We start from the raw sequence: 23139 nt of genomic DNA, 5'->3' as shown, positions 1-23139 counted from the left end.
AAATGATATCAAAGAGAGAAAGAAAGATAACTATCTTTGTATGTGGCTGACATGGGGAAGTAGCTCATGCAAAGTGAATAGATTGAGGAACTGAGTGGTTGGGGTATTTGTTGGAGAGTCGATACATATGTTGAAGTTCCTTAGCATGTGAGCAGGAGATGAAAAGGAGAGGAAAATTGTGAGCCAGATAATGGAATCATTGAGGAAGGAAGGAGAATGACTTGGAGGTCTGTAGACTGCAAGTACCAGGATTGGGTGGTAGATAAGAAGAACATGAGGGAGCAGCTCGGTGGCTCAGTGGATAAAGCACCAGCCCTGGATTCAGGAGGACCTGAGTTCAAATTTGACCTCAGACACTTGACACTTACTAGCTGTGTGACCCTGAGCAAGTCACTTAACCCCCATTGCCCTGCCCCCCCCAAAAGAAGAAGAGCATGAACCTCAAAAGAGGAGAGGTTACTGAGTGAAGGAGATAGGGGGAGAACCTCGAGGTGTCAATGGTGAGCAAGTAGTATTCCAATTCCTCTACCTCAAGCAGTGAGTGAAGTGAAGAAATTGCCTTTGCCAAAGCATGTCAGCACTTCCTCTGGTATAGTCTTATGGAGAGTTGTCAAGAGGTTAAGTCACTTACCCAACGTCACACAGCCCTCATGTGTCAGAAGGAAGACTCGAACCCAGATCTTCCTGCTCCACTATGTCACACTGTCTCTTGTGATCAGAAAAGATACTTAATAATCATAAATGTTTGTTGAAGTGAATTGTTTTTGCTCTTGGCTCAGGTCATGGGCTCAGCCTCAAGCTCAGTCCTCAATCCATCAGCCAGGCCTGCCTCAGCTTCGGCCCAGTTCAAGAGTTGAGCCCCCAGCTCAGAAGCTAAGTCATTTCTGCTTGCCTGGGCTCTAGATGCTGCTGACATGGGACCTTGCTTCTCCCTGGGGTCTGAGGCTGTTTGCTCTTTGAACCCTCTGCTATTATTTCCACTTACATCCTGGCTCAATAAACTAATCTCTGAAACAGTACCTATTGGAGAACAGGAACTAGGAGGCTGGTGTTTGGAGTTCCCTGGGAAAACTCCAGTGGATCTTTGCCCTTGGCTCCTCCCAGCGCCCAAGAGCAGTCTCTCTGTCCTTCCTGTTCTCCTTACTACTTACTGTCTCTGTCAGTCCCTGAGCAGTTTTCCCCAAGTCTCTGTCTAAGCCTGGGTACCCATGCTCTCCTCAAGCCCTTCTCCCTGTGGTTCAGTGCCCAATGGGGACCCGGAGAATAACAGTAAACAGGTTCAATGGGCTTCTGTCATTGAGAGGATGCCGTCGGAGGAAGGGCACTCAAAGCCCCAGCTGGATTCTTCCAAAGCTCCAGTTCCAAAGGCCCGAAGACCAAGCCGTTTGACAGTGAAGTATGACCGGGGGCAGCTACAGACGTGGCTAGAGATGGAGCAGTGGGTGGATTCCCAGCTGCAGGAGCTGTACCAGGTGTGAACAAAGGGGATTTGGGGATGGCTGAGACAAGTGGGCAGCAGAGGGGATGGCTGGAGGGACAGAGGAGATAAAGGAGCTGCAGATCAGAAAGGACTAGGTGATTGGCCGAAGGGACTGAGAAACAAGCAGGTATAAAAGCTTTTCCTTTCACCAAATGGGACTTAGTCTTTGCAGCTTCTGTCAACGATTCATTGGGGCTGCTACTGGGGCGGGGAGAAAATGTTCTTAGCAGTTTGGTATAATGGAAAGAACATTGGGAAGGAATAGGAGTCAAGAGATGTGAATTCTAGGTCTAGCTATAATGATGATGATGATAGTGATAAATAACATTTAGATAGCACTTTATACAGGATCTTCTAAGTCTTAGTGCAGTTTTGATAGCTTTACTTTAATAGTTTAATTTTTCTTTCTTTCTTTCTTTCTTTCTTTCTTTCTTTCTTTCTTTCTTTCTTTCTTTCTTTCTTGTTGTTGTGGGGCAATGAGAGTTAAGTGACTTGCCCAGGGTCACACAGCTAGTGTCAAGTGTCTGAGGCTGGATTTGAACTCAGGTCCTCCTGAATCCAGGGCCAGTGCTTTATCCACTGTACCACCTAGCTGCCCCCAATAGTTTAATTTTTAATAGCTTAGAAACTACACTAAGACTTTTGGGATACCCTGTCTGGGCTCTCATTTGTGATCCTCACAACAGCTATATGGGGTAGGTATTATTATTATAGATGGGAAAACCGAGACTGAGAAAAGTCAAGTGACTTATCCAAGGTCACACAGCTAGTAGGTGAGGCTGGATTAAAACTCAAATCTTCCTGATTTCAAATAAAGAGCTCTATCCTCTGTATCACCTGGGTCTCCCTCTAACTTGCTGTAGGATCTTGGGTAAGATCTCTTTGGGTCTTAGTTTTATTATCTCTAAAATGAGGATATTACTCACCTTACTAATCTGATTCAGTTCAACAAACAGTTATTAAATGTTTACTCTGTGGTGAGGGGGACAGGAGGGAAATCTAGGTCACATAAAAAACAAAAGATATCAATGAAGATCTCTTTAAAATAGAAAAGTAAAATATGTTTACTACCTAGAGACCTTTATTGTAATCCTGACTCTGCTACCAACTTGATGTGTGACCTTGGGTTAATCATTTTCTCCTTCTTGGTCTCATTTTCCTCATCTATAAAATGAGAGAGTTGAATCAGAATAAATTAATTCATCAGTGAATCAATCAACTAACAAGTTTTCAATAAGGGGCTACTATATGCCAGACCCTGTGCTAGGCACTGGGAATCTGGGGCTTCAGAAGCAAATACCAAGTTTTCCCCTGCCCTCAGGGACCTTACAAAGATAACATGTACTGTTTCCCAGATGGGGCAAAGATATGTCTTGGTCTTCATCATGGGAAGATGTCACTATTTTTTACTCAGCCAGATCTGGGTTCAAATGGACATCCTTGGATGCTACATCTTCCAATCTATCCCTTTGCCCTTACTCACTTTTAACTCATGGCTCTAGCCTTTTCCCTTCAAGAGAAATAATGATTTTGACCACGTGATTTTTTGGGGGGTGGAGTGGGGCAATGAGAGTTAAGTGACTTGTCCAGGGTCACACAGCTAGTAAGTGTCAAGTGTCTGAGGTCGGATTTGAACTCAGACCCTCCTGAATCCAGGGCCGGTGCTTTATCCATTGAGCAACCTAGCTCCCCCTGACCATGTTATTTTTTAACAGATTTTTATTGCTAGTTTCTTTTTTATATCTCTACATTTCCCCATGTGTCCCCATACCCAGAGGCATTTCTTCCTAACAGATTTTTTTTTTAAAAGGAGAAGAGGAAAAAAATTCTCATAAAAAATCTGACATTCTATGCAGTGTTCCACACCTATGAACCCCACCTCTTCAAAGGAATTAGGGCAGGTGTCTTCTCATATTTCCTCCTTGGAACTGTGTTCAGTTTTCACAATGTCACAACATTCAGGTTCAGTTGTTTTGAGCATAACTGTGTGATTTATAATTATACCGTAAGCTCCAATCAGAGAGAGACAGTTAGTATTTGGGATTCTATTCCACTCAACAAGCATATACTGAACCCGTACTCTGTGCCCGTGTCAGGCACTTGTGTTAGGCACTGGGGAGAAGAGGACAAAAATGAAGCAGTCTCTGACCTCAGGGTCTTCCATTCTAAGAGAGAAAAGACATATACACAGGCAAGTAAATGAAAAATACATAGGAATATAATTGGGCGTGGGGGGGAGAGAGACAGAAACAGAGACAGAGAGAAGGAGGGAGGAGGGAGACAGAGACAGAGATAGAGAGAGACACATGGAGAGAGAGACAGAGAGTGAGGGAAGGAGGGAGGGAGAGAGACAGAGAGAGAGCTGGCTACTTAATAGGATTATCAGATAAGGTCACCTTTGTGGTTTCAAGGAAGCTAGAGACTACATATGGTGATCTCATCAGCCCCTATGGATTCTATGCAAATGATTCTCAGATCTACTCATCCAACCCTAACCTTTCTGCAGACCTCTAGAACTGCGTCTCCAACTGCCTCCTGCATGTCTCACATCTTGAACTCCATGTTGCTCTACTCAACATATCCCAAAGCAAACTCATTCTCTTTACCCTGAAACCATCCTCTCTCCCTAACTTCCGTAGTCATCGAGTGCTTGTCATTGTAGTTATTCAGCTGTGTCCAGCTCTATGTGATTCCACTTGGGGTTTCCTTTGGCAAAGATGCTGGAGTAACCGCTGCCATTTCCTTCTCCAGCTCATTTTACAGATGAAGAAACTGAGGAAAGCAGGGTTAAGTGACTTCCCCAGGGTCACACAGCTAGTAAGTGTCTGAGGCTGGATTTGAACTGGGGAAGATGAGTTTTCCTGGGGCAGCTAGATGGAGAAGTGGATAGAGCACCGGCCCTGGATTCAGGATTACCTGAGTTTAAATCTGGCCTCAGACACTTAACACTTACTAGCTGTGTGACCCTGGGCAAGTCACTTAACCCCAATTGCCTCACTTAAAAAAAAAAAAAAAGATGAGTTTTCCTGACTTCATGCCCAGCTAGCTATCTCCCATCCTTTCAGTTACCTCAGCTCAAAACCTATGCATCTTCAGCCACTCTTCATTGCCTTCCTCTTTCCTTATATCCAATTTGTTGCCAAGTACTACTGATTTTACCTTTAGTACTTCTCTTTAATATGCCCCCTTCTCTCCTCTGACACTGCTACCACCCTAGGATAGGCCCTTATCACCTCACCCATGGGCTACTGCTGGTTGTTCTGCCTGCTACAAGTCTCTCCTGATCCCATCCCATCCTTCATTCAGGCACCAAAATGAGTCCTAAAATTCAGGTTTGATTATGTCACTTCCCCTACTCAGTAAACTCCAGTAGCTCCCTATTGCCTCCAGAACCAAACAGAAAATCCTTTGCTTGGTGTTCCAAGTCCTTCATCACCTCTCCTCTTCCAGCCTTTCCAGATTTATACCTTACATCCCAGCTTCCGAGTATTCTTCAGTTAGGTGACACTTGGCCTCCTTGCTGTTCCTTACAAGGGACACTCCATCTCCTAGCTCTGGGAATTTTTTTTATCATTTAATTTTTCTTTTCTTTCTCAATTGCATGTAAACATAATTTAAAAAAATATTCATTTAAAAAAAATTTTGAGTTCTCTCTCTCTCTCTCTCTCTCTCTCTCTCTCTCTCTCTCTCTCTCTCTCTCTCTCCATCTCTGCCTCCTGGCTTTTCTGGTTTCCTTCAAATTCTAGCTAAAATTCCACCTTCTACAGGAAGCCCTTCTTGATCTCCCCAGAGATTGTCCTCTGCTGATTATATCTCCAACTCATCTTGAGTAGAGCTTGTCTGTACATGGTTGTTTGCACATTGTCCCCCCCACCCCCATTAGACTGTGAGCTCCTTGAGAACAAGAACCTTTCATCTTTCTTTCCTTCTTTCTTTTTTTGCAAGGCAATGAGGGTTAAGTGACTTGGCCAGGGTCACACAGCTACTCAGTGTCAAGTGTCTGAGGCTGGATTTGAACTCAGGTCCTCCTGAATCCAGGGCTGGTGTTTTATCCACTGCACCACCTAACTGCCCCATATCTTTCTTTATATGCTCAACACTTAGCACAGTGCCTGGCATATGGTACATGCTTAATACAGGTAGAAGTTAAGAGGGAGAGCATGCCAGGCATGGGCAACAAACAGCATCTACAAAGACACAGAGAAAGGAGATGGCAATGTCACATATGGGGAGTAGCAAATAGGTCAATCTGGCTAAAATGTAGAGTGGATGTCAGGGAGTGATTTATAATTGGTCCAGGAAGCACAGTTGGAGGCAGATGGTGAAGGCCTTTAAATGCCAGACCTAGTAGTCTTATTTTATCCTGGAGACTGCTGGGGACCATTAGAGCTTCCTGTGCCAGAGAATGACACAATTGGACAAAATTATATGTTAGGAATATCACTTTGGCAGCTGTGTGGAGCGTGGATCGGAGAGGGCAAGAGACTGGAGGCAGGGAGCTAATTTAGGAAGTTTTTATAATGGAAGTAACAAGGACTCAAATGAGGGGAGTGGTCTTGTGAGTGGAGAGAAGCAGACAGATGCAGCAGCTGTGTAGGTAGAATTGACAAGACTTGTCCACTGATTGGTTTGAGTCTGGTGAGAGAGAGCCAGGAGTCAAGGATGACTCTGAGGTCAAATACCTGGGTGATGGCATCATACCTGGGTGACTGGATGATGGCACCCTCAACAAAGGAGAGAAGTTAGGAAATGGAGTGTATTTTGTTGGGGGAAGGTAATGAATTCTACTTGGGACATGTTGAGTGACTTCAAAGGGAGTTTGTGTAGCTGCTTCTTGGTATTTGGGATAGAGAATAGCAAAGGAAACTTCCTAATCAAACGATATCATTTAAAAGCCAGTCTACTTTTCAACTCAACAAACATTTAAAGACTTACTGTGTTGGAGGCTCTTTGATAGTGCCCTAGACACTTTTCAGGATGGAGAAAAAGAGTTGAAAAACAACAATCTTGCTAAGCTCAGTTTACAAATAAGGAAACAGAGGTCAAAGAAGTGAAGTAGTTTGCTTAAGATCACATAGTGGGGGCAGCTAGGTGGTACAGTGGTTAAAGCACCAGACTTGGATTCAGGAGTACCTGAGTTCAGATCCGGCCTTAGACACTTGACACTTACTAGCTGTGTGACCCTGGGCAAGTCACTTAACCCCCATTGCCCTGAAAAAAAAAAAAAAGATCACAGTGATCAGAGGTGGACTTGACAGAGTAGAAGATGAAAGTGACAATGATGGACTTGAATCTGGATCTTCTGACTTTATATCAAGAATTATTTCCACCATGTTAGTCTAATAGGCAACAAATATACACAAGTCTGATACCAAGTAAAATGACAAAGACAGGGCAGCTAGGTGGTGGAATGGATAAAGCACCAGCCCTGGATTCAGGAATACCTGAGTTCAAATCCGACCTCAGACACTTAACACTTACTAGCTGTGTGACCCTGGGCAAGTCACTTATCCCCAATTGCCTCACAAAAAAAAAAAAAAATGATAAAGACAAAGGAAAGACCCAAAGTGCTCCAAGAAAATTCATGGAGGGAGAGAACGCTTTCATTTGGGGTGTAGTTAGATCAGAGAAAGCTTAAAGGAAGAGGCAGCCCCAGAGCTGGGCTTTGGAAAAATAAAAGGATTGTCAGAGAGGTAGATGGAGTGACGTTCAGGAATGGAGAGTGCTTGAATGATGAAGATGTTAGAGTGCAGGATGAAATTCAGGAGCATTGATGAATCTAATCTGGCTGGCTGGTTGGTAGAATGGGTTAAGGGGAGTTTGGAGTCAAACTGTGGAGGGCTTTGAATATTGGGCTAAGAAGGAGTTAGTATTCTTTTTTTTTTTTTGCAGGGCAATGGGGGTTAAGTGACTTGCCCAGGGTCACACAGCTAGTCAGTGTCAAGTGTCTGAGGTCAGATTTGAACTCAGGTACTCCTGAATCCAGGGCCGGTGCTTTAACCACTGCGCCATCTAGCTGCCCCCTAGTTTTCTATCTTGTTCTTTTTCAAGGTCAACTAATCAGGATTACTTAAGCAAAATAATGGGGGCAGCTAGATGGCGCAGTGGTTAAAGCACCGGCCTTGGATTCAGGAGTACCTGAGTTCAAATTCGGCCTCAGACACTTGACACTGACTAGCTGTGTGACCCTGGGCAAGTCACTTAACCCCCACTGCCTGCAAAAATAAATAAATAATGATAATAATAAGAGCAATATTGGCTCACATTTAGGGAGTAGTTTGCAAAGCGCTTTACATGTATTGTTTCTTCTTATCCTCAGTTCAATCCTGGGAGGTAGGTACTATTATTATCACCATTTTACAAATGAGGAAACTGAAACAGAATTCTTTCTCAGGGCCACACAACTAGTAAATGTCTGAGGTATAGCTTTTTTATTGGTACTAGTAGGCATTGTATTGTGAGAGGAGGGTCGAACTTTGTGATTTACTCTCTCTCTCATTCTCTTTCTTTTTCTCCCTCTCCTCTCTCTTTCTCCTTTCTCCCTCTCTTCCTCTCCCTCTTTTTCTCCCTCTCCTCTTTCTCCCTTTCTTTTTCTCCCTCTCCTTTCTCTCCTTTCTGTCTCTCCTCCTCCTCCTTCTTCTTCTTCTTCTTCTTCTCCTTCTTCTTTTTTTCTTCTTCTTCTTCTCCTTCTTCTTTTCTTCTTCTTCCTTTCTCTCTCTCTCTCTCTCTCTCTCTCTCTCTCTCTCTCTCTCTCTCTCTCTCTCTCTCTCTCTCTCTCTCCCTCCCCCTCTCTCTTCTCTTCCCTAAAGACCTACTTTTTTCCATTTCAGACTCATATTCTTGGATAAAAAATCTCATATCTTAGGCATATAAGAGTTAGTTCTCCTAGGATCAAAATAAAATGGTTCCTAAAGGACTGCATTTTACCAAGTAGGAGGGAAAAACCCCCAACAACTCTAAGCTATGGAACCCCAGATGCAGAGAAAAACACCCAGGTATGCTGGAATATCACTCCTAAGCACTGTCCGGAATCTGACACCAGGTTACCATGGCAACCGTCCAAAGTGCCAAGAATTGGCATGGTTCCTGATGCTCAGTCGTTTCAGCAGGAAGAGGGACTGTAGCTGGGGAAATCCCAGCCAGCTGGTCACTGTGGACAGAGGTTAGGGCGATCATAGCAGCCGGGCCCATCCCCCACTCTACTCCCATGAGCCCGATTAGCTCTTTGGAATCATGAGCTTGGGGTCCTAGATTGAGGGCTGGAAGGGGCTTGGTGGCCATCTTGTTCAACACCCTTATTTTACAGATGAGGAGATGGAAGTCCAGGGGAGATCAGGGTCTTGCTTGAGTCACACAAGTATAAGCTGGAGAAGTAGAATTTGAAGCCAGGGCCTCTGTCTTTTGATCTATTGCTCTGTTTTTTTTTTTTTTTAATTAAATTTTTATTTTTAATTTTCTCAATTACATGTAAAGGTATTTTTTGAGTTCCAAATTTTTCTCCCACCCTCCCTTCTCTCCCCCTTCCTCCAGGCCAGCAAGCAATTTGATATAGGTAATACATTACTATCATGGTTTTTTTTAAATTATTTTTTTGGTGAGGCAATTGGGGTTAAGTGACTTGCCCAGGGTCACACAGCTAGTAAGTGTCAAGTGTCTGGGGTAAAATTTGAACTCAGGTCCTCCTGAATCCAGGGCCGGTGCTTTATCCACAGCCCCCCCAACAACTTCATTTTACAGATGAGGAAACTGAGTCTCAGAGAAGCCATAACCTGCATAGATACACAAGTACTAAGTATAAGGGGAGGAATTGGAATTCAGTTCTGATTTCCTTTTGGAAAGCCAAAGATACAGGTCTAAGAGTGTAACAAGGGGGAGGAGATAGAGGAGCCCAGTAGAGATTCTAAATTTGGGGAAAGGGTCATGGTAGTGTGGGAATTGTGGGAATTGAGTGAACCAAACTGATTTTATCTTGTGACTCAATTCCTGAGCTAGCTCAGTTCCCTTTCTATTCAATTATGGGCCTAGGCCAATTTCTGCCTTGTGAGAAAATTCTGTTTAGTTATGGGAATTGTGAGAAAACTTCGTTGCAGTGTTTGGACCTAGCCCTGTGGGGCTGGGAAGCTGGACCACCTACCTCTATCTGTTGCTTAGAGACCCTTAATTAAGGACCTGCGTAATGCTGACTAGAAGCCAGTCAAATCCGAAGATTGATGCAAGGAGTTTTCTCACCATTTTCTCACAATGATTCAGCTCGAACCTTTGTGTCCTCAGTTATTTCAGATTTCACTCATCCCAGTAGCTAGAGTCCCCTACCCTAACCTGCTCCTCAGCTCCAGCTAATAATCACTCAGCCACCTACTATGTCCTAAGCACCAGGGGTATAAAGACAAAGAAGGAAATGATCCCTGCTCAAGTTGTTTCCATGTTATTGGGGGAGATAACATGCATCTATGTAAGTATATGCAGTGATTAGAGCACTGGCCCTGGAGTCAGGAAGACACGAGTTCAAATCTGGTCTCATACACTTATTAACTAATTAATTAATCTATTTATCTATCCATTCATTCATCTATCTATTTTTCATTCATTCATTTATTTAAAGTTTTGAGTTCCAAATTCTATCACTCTCTCATTCCCTCCCTCCCTCCCCTTCCCCCACCCTGACATGGTGAGCAATCAGATATAGATTATACATGTGCAATTATGCAAAACATTACCATATTAGTCATAATACAGTTACTAGCTGTGTGATCCTGGGCAAGTTACTTAATCCTGATTGTTCCCTGCCCCACCTCCTCAAATAAGTAAATGCAGAAAGATGACTAATATGGAAATACATTTTGTGGGACTTCACATGTACAATGAGTACCAGATTGCTTGTCTTCTCAATGGGTAGAGAAGGGTCTGGGAGGAGGGAGAGAATTTGGAACTGAAAATAAAATTTTTTTTAAAATTTGCAGAATGAACACAAAAAATAAATACAAGGAGTTTGACAGAAAGGGAACTAGGATTTGGGGTGGGAGGATCAAAAATGCTTTTGTGTAGAAGGTTGAATTTGAATTACATCTTTCAGGAAGTGATCAATCAAAGATGAGGAAGATGAGGAAGGGCATGCATTCTAGATGGTCAGTGCAAATGCATGGAGAGAAGAGATGGTGTCATACATAAGAAGCTTAGGGAAAGGGGAAGCTAGGCAGCGCAGTGGATAAAGCACCGCCCCTGGATTCAGGAGGATCTGAGTTCAAATCCAGCCTCAGACACTTGACACTAGCTGTGTGACCCTGGGTAAGTCACTTAACCCTCATTGCCCTACCCCCACCCCCCCCAAAAAAAAAGCATAGGGAAGGTCTGGTTGGTTGGAATGTGGACTTCAGGATGAGCATGACAAATAATGAGGCAGGAACTAGAGGCTGGGGCCAGGTTGAAAAAGGCTTTAAGAGCCTAACAGAGGCTTTTCTATTAGAACTCAAAGGACACAGGGAGTTTCTGGGGATGATTGAATGGTTTGGCAGTTATGTGGGTAAAATATTGCAGTTGCAGGGGGAGAGGGGGGTATTATTATTATTAATTATACCCATTTTACAGATAAGGCAATTGAGGTGGATGGATGGATGGGTGATGGATGGATGGAGAGGTCTTTTATCAAGTGTTTTACTATGAGCAGGAACTATGTTAAGCATTAGGGCTACAAATAAAAGTAAACAAGACTATCCCTTCCCACAAGGAGATTATAGTCTAATGGGGGAAGACAACATATAAAGGGACACTGGAGGGGTTTGGGGGAGGCCTGGTTACTGAGTAGATAAGGCAAAAAGCTCATCTATTGATGGGCAGGGGCTTGAGCAGAGGGGTGTTGGAGCCAGCTCTATCTGGCTAGATCCTTTCATTAAATTTCAGCATGGGTATTTATGATTTATTGCCTTATTTATTTATTTTTTTGGTGAGGCAATTGGGGTTAAATGACTTGCCCAGGGTCACACAGCCAGCAAGTGTTATGTGTCTGAGGCCAGATTTGAACTCAGGTCCTCCTGACTCCAGGGTCGGTGCTCTATCCACTGCACCATCTAGCTGCCCCTTTATTGCCTTATTGATTGTCTAGACCACAGGTGTCAAAGTGCTACTGAACCAGATTAAAATGGAATTTGGGGGGCAGCTAGATTCCATTCATTCATTTATTCATTCATTCATTCTCCTCCTGTCTCTGCCTCCCCCTCCCCCCCCCCCCCCCCCCCGCCCCCGGCCCTGCCAAGGAAGACCTGGTTGTCAAGCATTTATCAGCACACCTCTGTATTGCTCTAAAACTGTTGCTTGAGACCATCAGTAGAAGACTCAGGGAATGAAGTCATCACCAGCCCCAAGGCCTGGTCACTGTAGGTTAATAATAATAATAAGGATGGGGGCAGCCAGGTGGTGAAGTGGATAAAGCACTGGCCCTGGATTCAGGATGATTCGAGTTCAAAGCTGGCCTCAAACACTTGACACTTACTAGCTGTGTGACCCTGGGCAAGTCACTTAACCCTCATTGCCCTGAAAAAAATAGTAATAAGGATGAAGATGCTGATAATAATAACTATTTCAATTTAAGGTTTACAAAATGTTTTACACCCTTGATCTCATTTGAATCCAAATTTTTCTCAGGAGGGTTAAGTGACTTATCCAGGGTCTCACTGCTACTAAATATGGGAACTGAGACTCACTTTTAAGATCACTGCTCTTCCTATTATGCCACACTGCCTGTCTGATTTCATTATAGGAACAATTGTCCTCTGTGCCTGAGTTTGCCCTAGAAGACTTCATTGAACTCTCTACAGAAGAACAGAAAACCAAATTGCAGGTGGGATCAGGGGGCTTGACCTCAGCTTATTTGATACCACATGGAAACGGGAAGTTTGGGGTTGCCGGGGTCTCTGGGAGGGAGTCTGAAGAGGAGGAGTAAGTTCAAATCCAGCCTCAGACACTTAACAATTACTAGCTGTGTGACCCTGGGCAAGTCACTTAAGCCCATTTGCCTCAAAAAAAAAAAAATCGATGTTAAAAGAGGAGGAGTAGACGATCCTCTGGAGGCTCTTTGTGGAGTGAGGTTTAAGTGAAGGGAAATAAGGATCCCTGGTAGAGATGGCTAATTGAAGACCCTCGTCTTTAGGCTCCTGTTGAGAAAGGTCTTCTAATTCTTTCCCCACAAGCAATGAGTTTGAGTTGGGGGAGGAGGTCTGAAGATCATAGGGTTGTGGGAAGGGTTTGTTGCCTGGGGCCGACTCATCCTTGGCTCTCTTCTTCCCAGGCATTGCTCCAAGAGTGTGTCAGTCCTACAGAGGTGAGTGTGTCCCATTTGCTCAGGGAACGAGAGGCCTTAGCAGATGTCAGGTCTGTCAGCCAACAAGCATCTATTAGGTGTTTTTACTGGGTGTCAGACTGTGGACATAAAGACAAAAACAGTCCCTGCCCTCATGAAGCTGACACGAAGCTGGGGGAAACAAGTGTAAATAACAAGATGTATATGGAGTGAGATGGAAGGTCATCTCAGAAGGGACTACTGGGGAGTGGTTTCACAGAATGCCTGTGGAAGACAGACTGCTCCCTATGGGGAAGTGGGTATGGAGAGTGGTCAGCGCCTCCCAGAGGCAGAGCCAGGGGTTTGGTGGAAGGTAGTAGAGGCTGGTTTTGACTAGAAGTGACACGTGTTAGTAACTCCAGCATGTTTCCTTTCCAGCCTTTTATCTCTGAGCTGCTCAGTCGCCTCAAGAAACTCCGAAGGCTCAGCCGGCCTCAGAAGTAAAACCTTACACACCTCCTTACCTACCCCTAGACCTCAGCTGACTGTGGACCCTTCCTGCCTCCCAGAGCCACCCCCTCGACTCTGTAGCTTTGCGTGCGGAGATGAACAGCAAGTCCTGTCAGGACACACGTGCCAGGGGGTTGGGTGATGAGAGATGTGTGGACACTGCCCTAGGGGTACGGGGCATATACAGTTTCAGATGAGACTCGGCAGTGACTGGACAAGTGACCCTGGGTCACCACCTCTAGGGTTCTTTGGCGAACCCCCGACTTGTTTTGAATGTAGAAGGGTAAAGCCTGTGGAAAAGATATGGGTGTAAAGTTTTATTGGACCAGAGGGAAAAGGGATGAGAGATCATTGGCTGTTTGTAGCCAAAGTCACGGGGAGGAGGTGAGGAAATGAGTGCAGACGGATGGCACAGGGATACGGCCATTGTAGTCCCAGGTTTACAACTGTATGTCACTTGATCCTCACAACAGCCTTGGGAGGTAGGTGCTATTATTATCACCCCCATTTTAGAGATGAGGAACCTGAGACTAACAGGGTTAAATGACTTGTCCAGGGTCAGACAGGTAGTACGTATCTGAGGTGGGATTTGAATTCAGGTCTTCCAGGCTCCAGGCCTGGTGCTATATCCACTGCTCCACCTAGCTGCCTCTAGTAGGAAACTAATAGCCCGTGGATCTTGGATACTGAATCCACGGTGGGGCAATGGGCGGTAAGGTCCATGATGTGCCTTGCCCCAAGCCCCAGGCATCCCTCCTATTCTCAAGTCTAGCACCAGAGGCACTGAGGAAATTGAGGTAGTTGTGTCAGGTGACCCAGGCTGGTGGGTGACCAGCCTGATCCCTGCCCAGATTCAAGGCCTTGGCCTAGGCCACAGGTCCAGAAGTGGCCCCTGGCCTGCTCCTGCCCCCTGCTGCCCCAGATTCGTGTCTCCTGCAGCCTTAGGGAAGAGAGGACACACATTTTGGGGAGTTAATACATTTTATTGGAAGCTAATGAGGTACTGTGTGCTTTCCAGTGGACCAGCTGGGAGGACAACTCTTTGGGCCAGGTTTTAAGACTGACAGTATTAGTACAGTGAGAATCAAAACACTCAGATGACCTCTATTTTCCTCCCCCCACACAGCCCCTCCCCACTAGCAGCGGCTCTGACTTGGGGTGTGTCTTTTCCCAGACTCCCAGTCCCTTCTCCCTGCCAAGTCACCGTCATCTTAGGAGAGAGGATCCTGCCTCCTCCCTGGTAAGCCGAAGCCTACAGAGGAGGGCTTCCTCATGCATGAGGTCCACCCTCTGGGGAGCACCCCCAGGGAGCATCCTCTGAGATGCAGTACAACCAGGAACCGTAACACCTGGGCCCCTGCCTGACATCTCGAGGAACTGTTTACAGGGTTGTGCCTTTCTAGAAGGACACCCCCACCCCCGGAGCTTCAGCCAGGGTTAGTGCTCTCGGCCAGTGCAGGGGGGGCAGTAGACAGATGTCCGGTGCTCTTTCCGTTCAAAGGCATCATGGCCCTCCCTGAAGGCAGAAGGGGCAGTGAGTGGTCAGCATCGCTAATCTAGTGAAGGCTGCCCCCCACCTCTGCAACCCTGGCAGAGGGCCTCCCTGTCCCATGCCTCGAGTGGCCCCAGCAGAGCATCCCCTCCCACCCCCCACATTCTTCTGGCAGCCCCGGCAGCGGGTTCTCCTCCCCCACCCCCACCGGGGGTCCCGGCATCGGGTCCCCTCCTCTCCGCACCGGAAGCAGCGTGGGCAGTAGAGGTCTCCATCGCAGCCATAGCAGCGCACGGTGGCATCTTCATTGCAGATGCAGCACCAGGGCAGCTCTACCTCCTCCTCTGATTCCACCTGGGGGGCCACAGCCGGGGCCTGGAGAGAAGCAGCAGGGTGGGAGGCAGAGGGTCCTCGCCGCAGGTTGCTCTTGGGATGTGGACACTTTCCAAGAACAAAGATGGATACACTCATAGGCTGTGGGCCAGAAGGAGCCTTAGAGGCCCCCTGGCCCAACCCCCTCATCTTACAGATAAAGAAACTGAGGCCCAAAGGAGTTAAATGACTTGCTCAAGGTCATACAGCTGGTAAACGGAAGAGCCGAGATTCAGATCCAGAACCCCATGCCTCCTGTACTACACTCGAGGGCCCTGCGGCCAAGGTGCCTCACTCACCGTAGGCTGGGCTCGGGGTGCGGGAGGCTGCTTTGCAGGGATATTGAAGCCACTCGCCTCATCTATGGCAGCCTCCTCTGTAAGCTGCAAACAGGAAGAGGGGAGGGTGCCAGGAACAGCCTCTTCTCTACATCTCCTTGTGACCTTTGCCACCCAGTCCCCACTTCCCCCCCTCCCCACTCCGGCTGCTGCTTCCCTATCATCCTGGGGTGCACAAAGCCGAACTGGGGGCAGGGCCTGGACAGCAGCCCCAGCCCAGCCCAGCCCTGGGGAGTGTGCACAAGGGCATTCTGGGGGAAGGGTTTGGCAGGCAGTGGGGCACAACCCAGCGAGGGAGAAACAGGAGACAGAGCCAAGGCAGGGAACTGGAGTCGTGGGCCAGGGAGGCCGTACCTGCTGAAGGACCCTCTGGATGGCTTCCTCTTCATCCTCATCACTGTCAGGGAAGTGATAATTCTGCAAGGTCACTAAAGGTCAGGGAGGGGAGGAGGAAATTAACACTGACAAGATTCCTCTGCGGTGAACGGCAGCCCCCCTTCCCAGCCTAGTTCAGTTTAGGTCAGTCAGTCAACAAGCACTTATTAAGCATCATGGGCCAGGTGCCGGCTAAACTCTGGGACACAAAGGAAGGCCACCAAGAAAGGCCACAGCCTAATGGGGGAGACAACATGCAAACAACTATGTACAAATGAGAGAGAGAGAGGGAGAGAGTGAGGGGGGGAGGGAGAGGAAGAGAGGGAGAGAGAAGGAGAGGGGAAAGGGGACAGAGAGAGGGGGGAGGAGGAGGGAGGAGGGCAAGGGTGGAGGGTGAAAGGGAGGGAGAGACAGAAAAAGAGAGAGAAAGAGTATGCAAAAGAGAGGTAATTCTCAGAAGAGTCTGGAGATGGGGCTAGAAGCCTGGGGAAGGCCCCTTGTAGAAGGGGGCATGAGGCCAGGAGTTGGATGGGAGATGGATAGGGCGTTTCCTGTGAGGAACAGCCAGGAGGCTGGTGTGGTTGGACCTTAGACTGCATGGAAGATGCCCAGAAAGGCTGGGAGGGGCCTGGCAAGGATTTGATATGTGGATCTGGAGGTCAGGAAGCCAGTGGGGTTTCAATGGGGATGGCCAGGGAGGGGGGCGCATGGCCAGACCAATTAACAGCATCACTTTGGCAGCCTGGGATGTTGGTGGGGGGAGGGGTTGCGAGGTCCCTGTCCTAGAATAGCCTGGAGCACATCCTGCTAGGCTACCTTTGGAGGGGTAGGTGTTGCTCAGTGCCTCCTGCTCTGGTGGGCAGACTCCAAAGAGGAACCTGCTTATTCTTTTTTTTTTTTTTTGGTGGGGCAATGAGGGTTAAGTGACTTGCCCAGGGTCACACAGCTAGTAAGTGTCAAGTGTCTGGACACTTGACAAGAGGCTGGATTTGAACTCAGGTCCTCCTGAATCCAGGGCCGGTGCTTTATCCACTGCACCGCCTAGCTGCCCCAGACCTGCTCATTTTGTTTTGTTTTGTTTTGTTTTGTAGGCAATGGGGGTTAAGTGACTTGCCCAGGGTCATATAGCTAGTAAGTGTCAAGTGTCTGAGGCCAGATTTGAACTCAGGTACTCCTGAATCCAGGGCGGGTGCTCTAACCACTGCGCCATCTAGCTGCAAGACCTGCTCATTCTTCCTTTTTTTTTTTTTTTTAAAGTGAGGCAATTGGGGTTAAGTGACTTGCCCAGGGTCACACAGCTAGTAAGTGTTAAGTGTCTGAGGCCGGATTTGAACTCAGGTACTTCTGACTCCAGGGAGCCACCTAGCTGCCCCGGACCTGCTCATTCTTTTTTTGTGTGTGTGGGGCAATGGGGGTTAAGTGACTTGCCCAGGGTCACACAGCTAGTAAGTGTCAAGTGTCTGAGGCCGGATCTGAACTCAGGTACTCCTGAATCCAGGGCCGGTACTTTATCCACTGCGCCACCTAGCCGACCCCCGGACCTGCTCATTCTTGATGGAGGGTGCAGGTGCCCTTCCTTAGGGGGCACTGCATTCCATTGGGCCCCTTCACCATGCATGGTAGGACAGGAGCAGCCCCTCTCATTGCAGGCCAAAGCCTGATGTTCCCCAGCCCTGTTCCCTACCTCCTTCTGGGTCCAGGCCCCGAAGTACAGCTAGCCGCTTGGCAACAGCCAGGATCCTGTCCTGCCTGGTGTTCTCCTCCCTCAGCTCAGCTGCTGCCTCTGCCAGGAGCCTGCCCTTCTCTCCTTCCAGCTGCTGCCGGGCCACTTCGGCAGGGCCAATGTTCCAGCCCCTTGGGCTGTCCCGGTTAAGGTCATTTTGCAGAGAGACACCTGAAAGAAACCATAGATGGGGTTGAAGTTGGAAGAGGGAGCTGGGTAGTAGATGGTTCCATCTTCCCTTGTCAGGAGGTGATAGTCAATCATCCTGAGGAAATAGATGGGCATGGGGATTAGGGAGAGATTACCTGGGGCTGGGGTTTCTTGATCACAGCTTTCATCGATGGCCACCTCGGCTGCCAGCTGCGTCAAAAGATCCTCTGCCTGTTGGACCTGTGTTCTGGTGTCAGGAGGTTGGTGAACCTGGATCAGTAGAGAAGACCCCGCTCAGGAAGAGATCCCCAAAAGGCATGGAGCCCAGGGGTGGGGGCAATGGGGTACCAACAGCATTTGAACATAGCTCCTGTCCAGAAATAGATACATCATTCAGGGTGATAATGAGCAACAGAGACCTCGACTAGGACCCAGACAACCAACTCTGTGGCTTCAAACAGGGATATACAGACTTGCTCTGCGAATGTTTGGATGCCCCTCCTCGATGCTCGCCTTGACCTGGCAGTAGATAGAACTTAGGGGGTGGGGTGGGAAGCATCAACATAGGGACTTACAAAGTGTGGGCTCCAGTCAAAGATCTGTTGTTCTCTGTCTCCATATCCTTCAACCCGCCACCGTCTTCAGCTGAGGAGGCCTAAGGTCCTCAGGTGATAAGCTACAGCTCTTACCGGCCGGGGAGCCTGGGATGGGGGGGCCCTGCCCTGCAGCACAGCTAGTCGATCCTCCATCTCCTCAGCGGAAAGGATGGGGTGTCGAGGCTCATCCCGAAGCGCAGCCAGCCTGGCCTCGATCTCTGCCTGGGAGGGCACCACCTCTGTGGCACACACAGAGAAGCCAGAAGTCAGCTCCTAGAATGACTCCTGGGTTTTCAGTGCCCAGCTCTCTGTGCATGGGTCCTTAGATGCTGAGATTTCCCCATCCCACAGAGATGATTCAGAGTTTATAGTATCATAGATTTAGAGCCAGAAGGGACCCTAGGGGTTTTTTTTGGTGAGGCAATTGGGGTTAAGTGACTTGCCCAGGGTCACACAGCTAGTAAGTGTTAAGTGTCTGAGACTGGATTTGAACTCAGGTCCTCCTGAATCCAGGGTAGGTGCTCTATCCACAGCACCACCTAGCTGCCCCCCGAGACTCTTATTTTACAGGTGGAGAAACTGAGGCCCCAAGAGGCCTTGCCCAAAGTCAAATGGGTAGTAAGTGAAAGAGATGGGTTTTGAACCCAATTCCTCTATGACTCCAAATCCAGTGCTCTTTCCACTCTATCAGCTTTCAGCTGGTCCCATCCCAAACCTGACTCACTAGGCTTGGTCTCTTGGCGGAGTTTTTCAAGTCGCTTGGCAATGACCTGGTCTTCTTGAGACAGTCCCTGTGGTCGAACCATACTCTGGGGAGCAACGAGCTTCTGTCTAGCTTCCAATGCAGCAACTCGCCTATTGGGAGGAGGGAATGGAGGGTGCTGAAAAGCAAGGGCCACTGGAACCAGTAGTTGGTCCAGGCAAAGGGATGAAAGGGAAGAACCTGCTTTCCAGGTTTCTCAAAGGGGAAGAAGTAGGTAAGCAAAGGACTTCTCCAGTTATCAATAGGAAATTCCCAATTCTAGATTGGAAAGGGGTGCCCCAGGTAGAAAAGTTGTCACCTCAAGGGAGAATCTAGCTGCAAGCCTTGGCTTATGTCCTCTGGATCTAGCCCAGCTAGAGACTGTAGCAGACACATGCACCGAGTGGGCATAAATTGGTGAGAGTTCTATACCCTCTAGGTGTCATAGGGTAGGATATTGGACCAGGCAGGCTAGAAAGGAGGGACCTTTCCCCAGTGTTCTATACTCATTTGGGTCACAAGACAGTTTCTCAGGGAGAGAGAGAGAGAGAGAGAGAGAGAGAGTCAGAGAGAGAGAGAGAGAGAGTCCCTGTGACTCTACATGTCAGCATGGGGTAGATTCCCTGTCTGCATGCTCATGCCCATCCTTACTCCTCCAGCACTCACTTCTTGTAATTCTCAGGCGGTGACCACTTGGAGACGCCAGCCTCCGAAGGCCCTCTGTAGGGAGAAAGCTCAGTCATATGCAATCCTGTGGGCACTGCCGCCGTGCTAGCATATATTGAGTCTCACTCTAGTAGCTCCTTATATCACAGACTTAAGAAACTTACATAGGTAAGTGTGAGTAGCTGCAGGAACATTATTATATTGTGTGAACTTTCCCTTTTGCAAAACTCTTTCACATTCCCCAATTTTTTTTTTTTGGTGAGGCAACTGGGGTTAAGTGACCTGTCCAGGGTCACACAGCTAGTAAGTGTTAAGTATCTGAGATCAAATTTGAACTCAGGTCCTCCTGACTTCAGGGCTGGTGCTCTATCCACTGTGCCACCTAGCTGCCCCACATATTCCCCAATTTATGATTAAGCACCTCTGCCAAAGGCCGCTCTTGTGTTCTGCTTAATGATTGGTATTGCTCACCTGGTCAGTGCCTCATGGCACGACTTGCAGATCTTCTGCTGGGCATTCCCAAAGCGGGGTACAGCTGCACTGAAGGGCAGGCAGTTGGAACAGAAGGCTCGACCACAGTTCTTACAACCACACTACACAGAAAACAAGAGGCAAGAAAACTCACACATTCCATCCGGTCCTCTTAGGATATTTCTCTCAGAGGTAGGACATACAATATTCTGAGAAAGGAAACAGTGGGAAATCACTTCCATAGGTGGGGGAGATGGGAAGAGGAAGGATGCAGAGTTAGTGATGGAGCCATGCACACACTGGGCAGATCAGAGAAGACAAAATCCTCTACCAAGTTCCTTCCCTGTACATAGTTCTCGCCCTGTCTGTTCTCAGATCGCTGCCACCAGAGAAGTGGCAGATTCTTATGCTTCTTCTGGAGAGCAGTAGATGACAGGGCGGAACGAAGCCCTGCCCCGTTTCAATCTGTCCCTGGCACAGATGAAGACCAGCTTGGCCTAGGGAGGTAAAAGGAGATGTTGTCCTCCTTCCTTTCTAGGCTGGTGTGGTTCCTCACACATTGAAGTATATTCCCTTCTTCTTACAGTCCAGGAAGCGAGCCAGGTACCATGCCCAGGGCCACACACCCCGGAGTGTCCAAGGAATCCTTGCTGATGACAAGGGATCCTTAGCAGCTGGGTCCACTTGGTCCTGGGGGCATGGAAAGCCATTGGGGACACGCTGACCCAAAGAGCTCAGGACAGAATGCAGAGGACAGCCTGTATGATGGGAGTAAAGGGGGAGGGGAGTTGCAGTGATCCAGGGAGGGGATCCAGGGACGAGAGGTGAGAGGGGAGCGGGCAGGAGGCGGGATGCTTTTTGCAGGAGCCCCCGAGGGCCCGGGAGAACTAGACTTGCCTCCTTTCGGAACAGAGTGAATTTGACCGCGCAACCATAGCACCTGCCCTCCATCTCCAGGGCACGACAGATAGCTTCCTCTGCCCGCCAGGACACTACCCCTCCGCTGGCAGACTTTCCTAGGCCCACAACACAGTTCCGAACCGCAACCTAGTCCTTACAACCACCGGCTCCGGATGCCCCCACCCCTTAAGAGCCCAAGAGGCCTTTGCACAGACCCGGCTCAGTCCAGAGGGGTCTCTACGATGCCTGCTGGGAAAAGTAGTTCTTTTCCTCGAGCGGGAGGCCTTCGGAGAGCTCCAAGAAAACTTCAATTCCCAGGGGGCAAAGCGCCTCCAGCACGAACAGCCAAACGCTGTGTCAGCTGGACGTGGAAACTCCCCAGCGCGGGTCCGCGCTTAGGCTCCTGGGATTTGTAGTTCATCGAGAAAGACGCCGGTTTCGGGGGTCGGGACCATGGCGGTGACCAAGGAGTTGTTGCAAATGGATCTGTACGCGCTCCTGGGAATCGGGGAGAATGCGGCCGACAAGGAGGTGAGAGTCTGCGGGCTGTGGTAGCGGCGGCGGCAGCAGCAGCAGAAACTGGAGCTGCCCGGGGTGGAAGAGCAGTGCCGTGGCGGCTGTCGGGACGGAGGCCTGCGAGCATTTGCCAGCCTACAGTCCCCACGCCTGGGCCAACGGTCTGGGCGCCTCCTGGGCTAGTACCCCAGTACTCCTCCTCTTTGGTCGGGGAGCCTCTTGTACTTCGGCGGGCCGCCGTCTATGGGAACTTCTCCCTTTGCCCTGCTCCCTTCCCTTCTTCCACTTCCCCAGCCCTCCCTTTCTTCCGCCTCCCCCTCCTCTCCCCTCACCCTCTTCCGCCTCCCGCTCCTCTCCCTTCTCCTTCTTCCATTTCACCCTTCCCTCTCTTCCTCTTCCATCTCTCTCCTCGACTCTCTTCTCCTTCTTCCACTTTACCCCTCCTCCCTCTTCTCCTTCCCCTCACCCTCTTCTCCCTTTCCACCCCCATTCTCTTCCTCTCTCTTCCTTTTCCCTCTTCTCTCTCTTCCTCTCCCTTTCCCTCCTCTCTCTCTTCATCCCTTCTCTCCATCTTCCTGCTCCCTTCCCTTCTTCTTCCTCTTCCCCTTCCTCTCTTCCTCCCCTTTCCTTATCCCCTGGCACCTCTCTCTCTCCATCTTCGTCTCTTCTCCCTCCCCTAGCTTTCCCCTCCATCCCTTCTTCCCTCTTCCTTCTTTCTTCTTTCCCTTTCCCCTCCTTCCCTACATTTCCTTCCATACCTAGCCAGAGAGTCATTGTTAGAAGGGTACAGTATTTGTAAGGTCCTGTCAGGGCATTTTTCTATTTGTAAAATGACCCAAAGGCATAGGTAGTCAACAATAAAAGGTACTGCCCTTTCCCTTTGAGACCTCCCATTCTAATGGGGCAAGCAACATGTAAATGACTGATACAATTGAGAGTATATGAAAGTAATATGTGTGGGAAGGGACTGGGTGGGGATTGCTCTTGGACTGGGAAAGGGCTCTTACAAAAGGCTGGGTTTGGGACAGCTAGGTAGCCCAGTGGAAAAAGCACTGGCCCTGGATTCAGGAGTACCTGAGTTCAAATCCGGCCTCAGACACTTGACACTTACTAGCTGTGTGACCCTGGGCAAGTCACTTAACCCCCATTGCCCCGCAAAAAAAAGGCCGGCTTTGAGCTTGAAGGCAGTCAGAGGTAGAAATGAGGAGGGGGAACATTCCAGACTTGGGGGACAACCAGGTAAAGATGGGAGATGGAGGAGCAGCCTGTAGGTCACTGTGGCCGGGTCATACAGCTGGGGAAGAAGACTGGTAGAATGGGAGGGGGGTAGGTTCTAAAGAGTTTGAAATGCCAAACACATGACTTTATAGTTGATCTTTGAGGTAATAGGGAGCCAGTAGAGTTTATTGAGTATGGGATGTGACCTATGTTGTTAATATCTTGTAAAAAAAAAAGTTTCAGTAGCATCTTGTTCTGGTCGTTAAGGTTTTCCACTTTATGGCCCCAACCCATTTTTCCAAGCGGTCTATTGCACTG

At 48.4% G+C, this 23139-nt stretch overlaps 3 protein-coding genes across 7 annotated transcripts in view; 2 read left to right on the top strand and 1 right to left on the bottom strand.

The window, feature by feature from the left end:
• Positions 1-1164: 1164 nt before the first annotated feature.
• PPP1R14D (protein phosphatase 1 regulatory inhibitor subunit 14D) lies at positions 1165-13539 on the top strand. Of its 2 annotated transcripts, XM_043988226.1 has the most exons (4): positions 1165-1472; positions 12234-12314; positions 12762-12794; positions 13191-13539. In XM_043988226.1, exons 1-4 carry the CDS (start codon positions 1209-1211, stop codon positions 13254-13256), a joined length of 444 nt encoding a protein of 147 aa, XP_043844161.1. In that variant the 5' UTR covers positions 1165-1208; the 3' UTR covers positions 13257-13539. The 2 variants fall into 2 exon arrangements, with proteins under 2 accessions (XP_043844161.1, XP_043844162.1); XM_043988227.1 differs by lacking the exon at positions 12762-12794.
• A 685-nt stretch (positions 13540-14224) lies between these two features.
• ZFYVE19 (zinc finger FYVE-type containing 19) lies at positions 14225-21861 on the bottom strand. Of its 4 annotated transcripts, XM_043984979.1 has the most exons (11): positions 21085-21664; positions 20188-20309; positions 19717-19770; positions 19033-19163; positions 18402-18547; positions 17868-17982; positions 17524-17733; positions 15819-15892; positions 15426-15509; positions 14999-15195; positions 14225-14778 (listed from the first exon to the last, which is right to left on the bottom strand). In XM_043984979.1, exons 1-11 carry the CDS (start codon positions 21136-21138, stop codon positions 14700-14702), a joined length of 1266 nt encoding a protein of 421 aa, XP_043840914.1. In that variant the 5' UTR covers positions 21139-21664; the 3' UTR covers positions 14225-14699. The 4 variants fall into 4 exon arrangements, with proteins under 4 accessions (XP_043840914.1, XP_043840913.1, XP_043840915.1 ...); XM_043984978.1 differs by having other exon boundaries at positions 15426-15892; positions 21085-21861; XM_043984980.1 differs by lacking the exon at positions 15426-15509 and having other exon boundaries at positions 21085-21855.
• Positions 21469-23139, top strand: part of DNAJC17 (DnaJ heat shock protein family (Hsp40) member C17) — a 36769-nt gene continuing 35098 nt past the window's right edge. Inside the window, exon 1 of the mRNA XM_043984982.1 lies at positions 21469-21618. Coding sequence (XP_043840917.1) covers positions 21541-21618 — 78 coding nt within the window. The 5' untranslated portion in view covers positions 21469-21540. The remainder of the gene's footprint in view (positions 21619-23139) is intronic.

This window comes from Dromiciops gliroides, chromosome 2 (assembly GCF_019393635.1).
Source record: "Dromiciops gliroides isolate mDroGli1 chromosome 2, mDroGli1.pri, whole genome shotgun sequence".
NCBI classification, from domain to species: Eukaryota; Metazoa; Chordata; class Mammalia; order Microbiotheria; family Microbiotheriidae; genus Dromiciops; species Dromiciops gliroides.
Note: the sequence above shows the minus strand (reverse complement) of the source record. Positions and strands in the feature narration are given on the sequence as shown.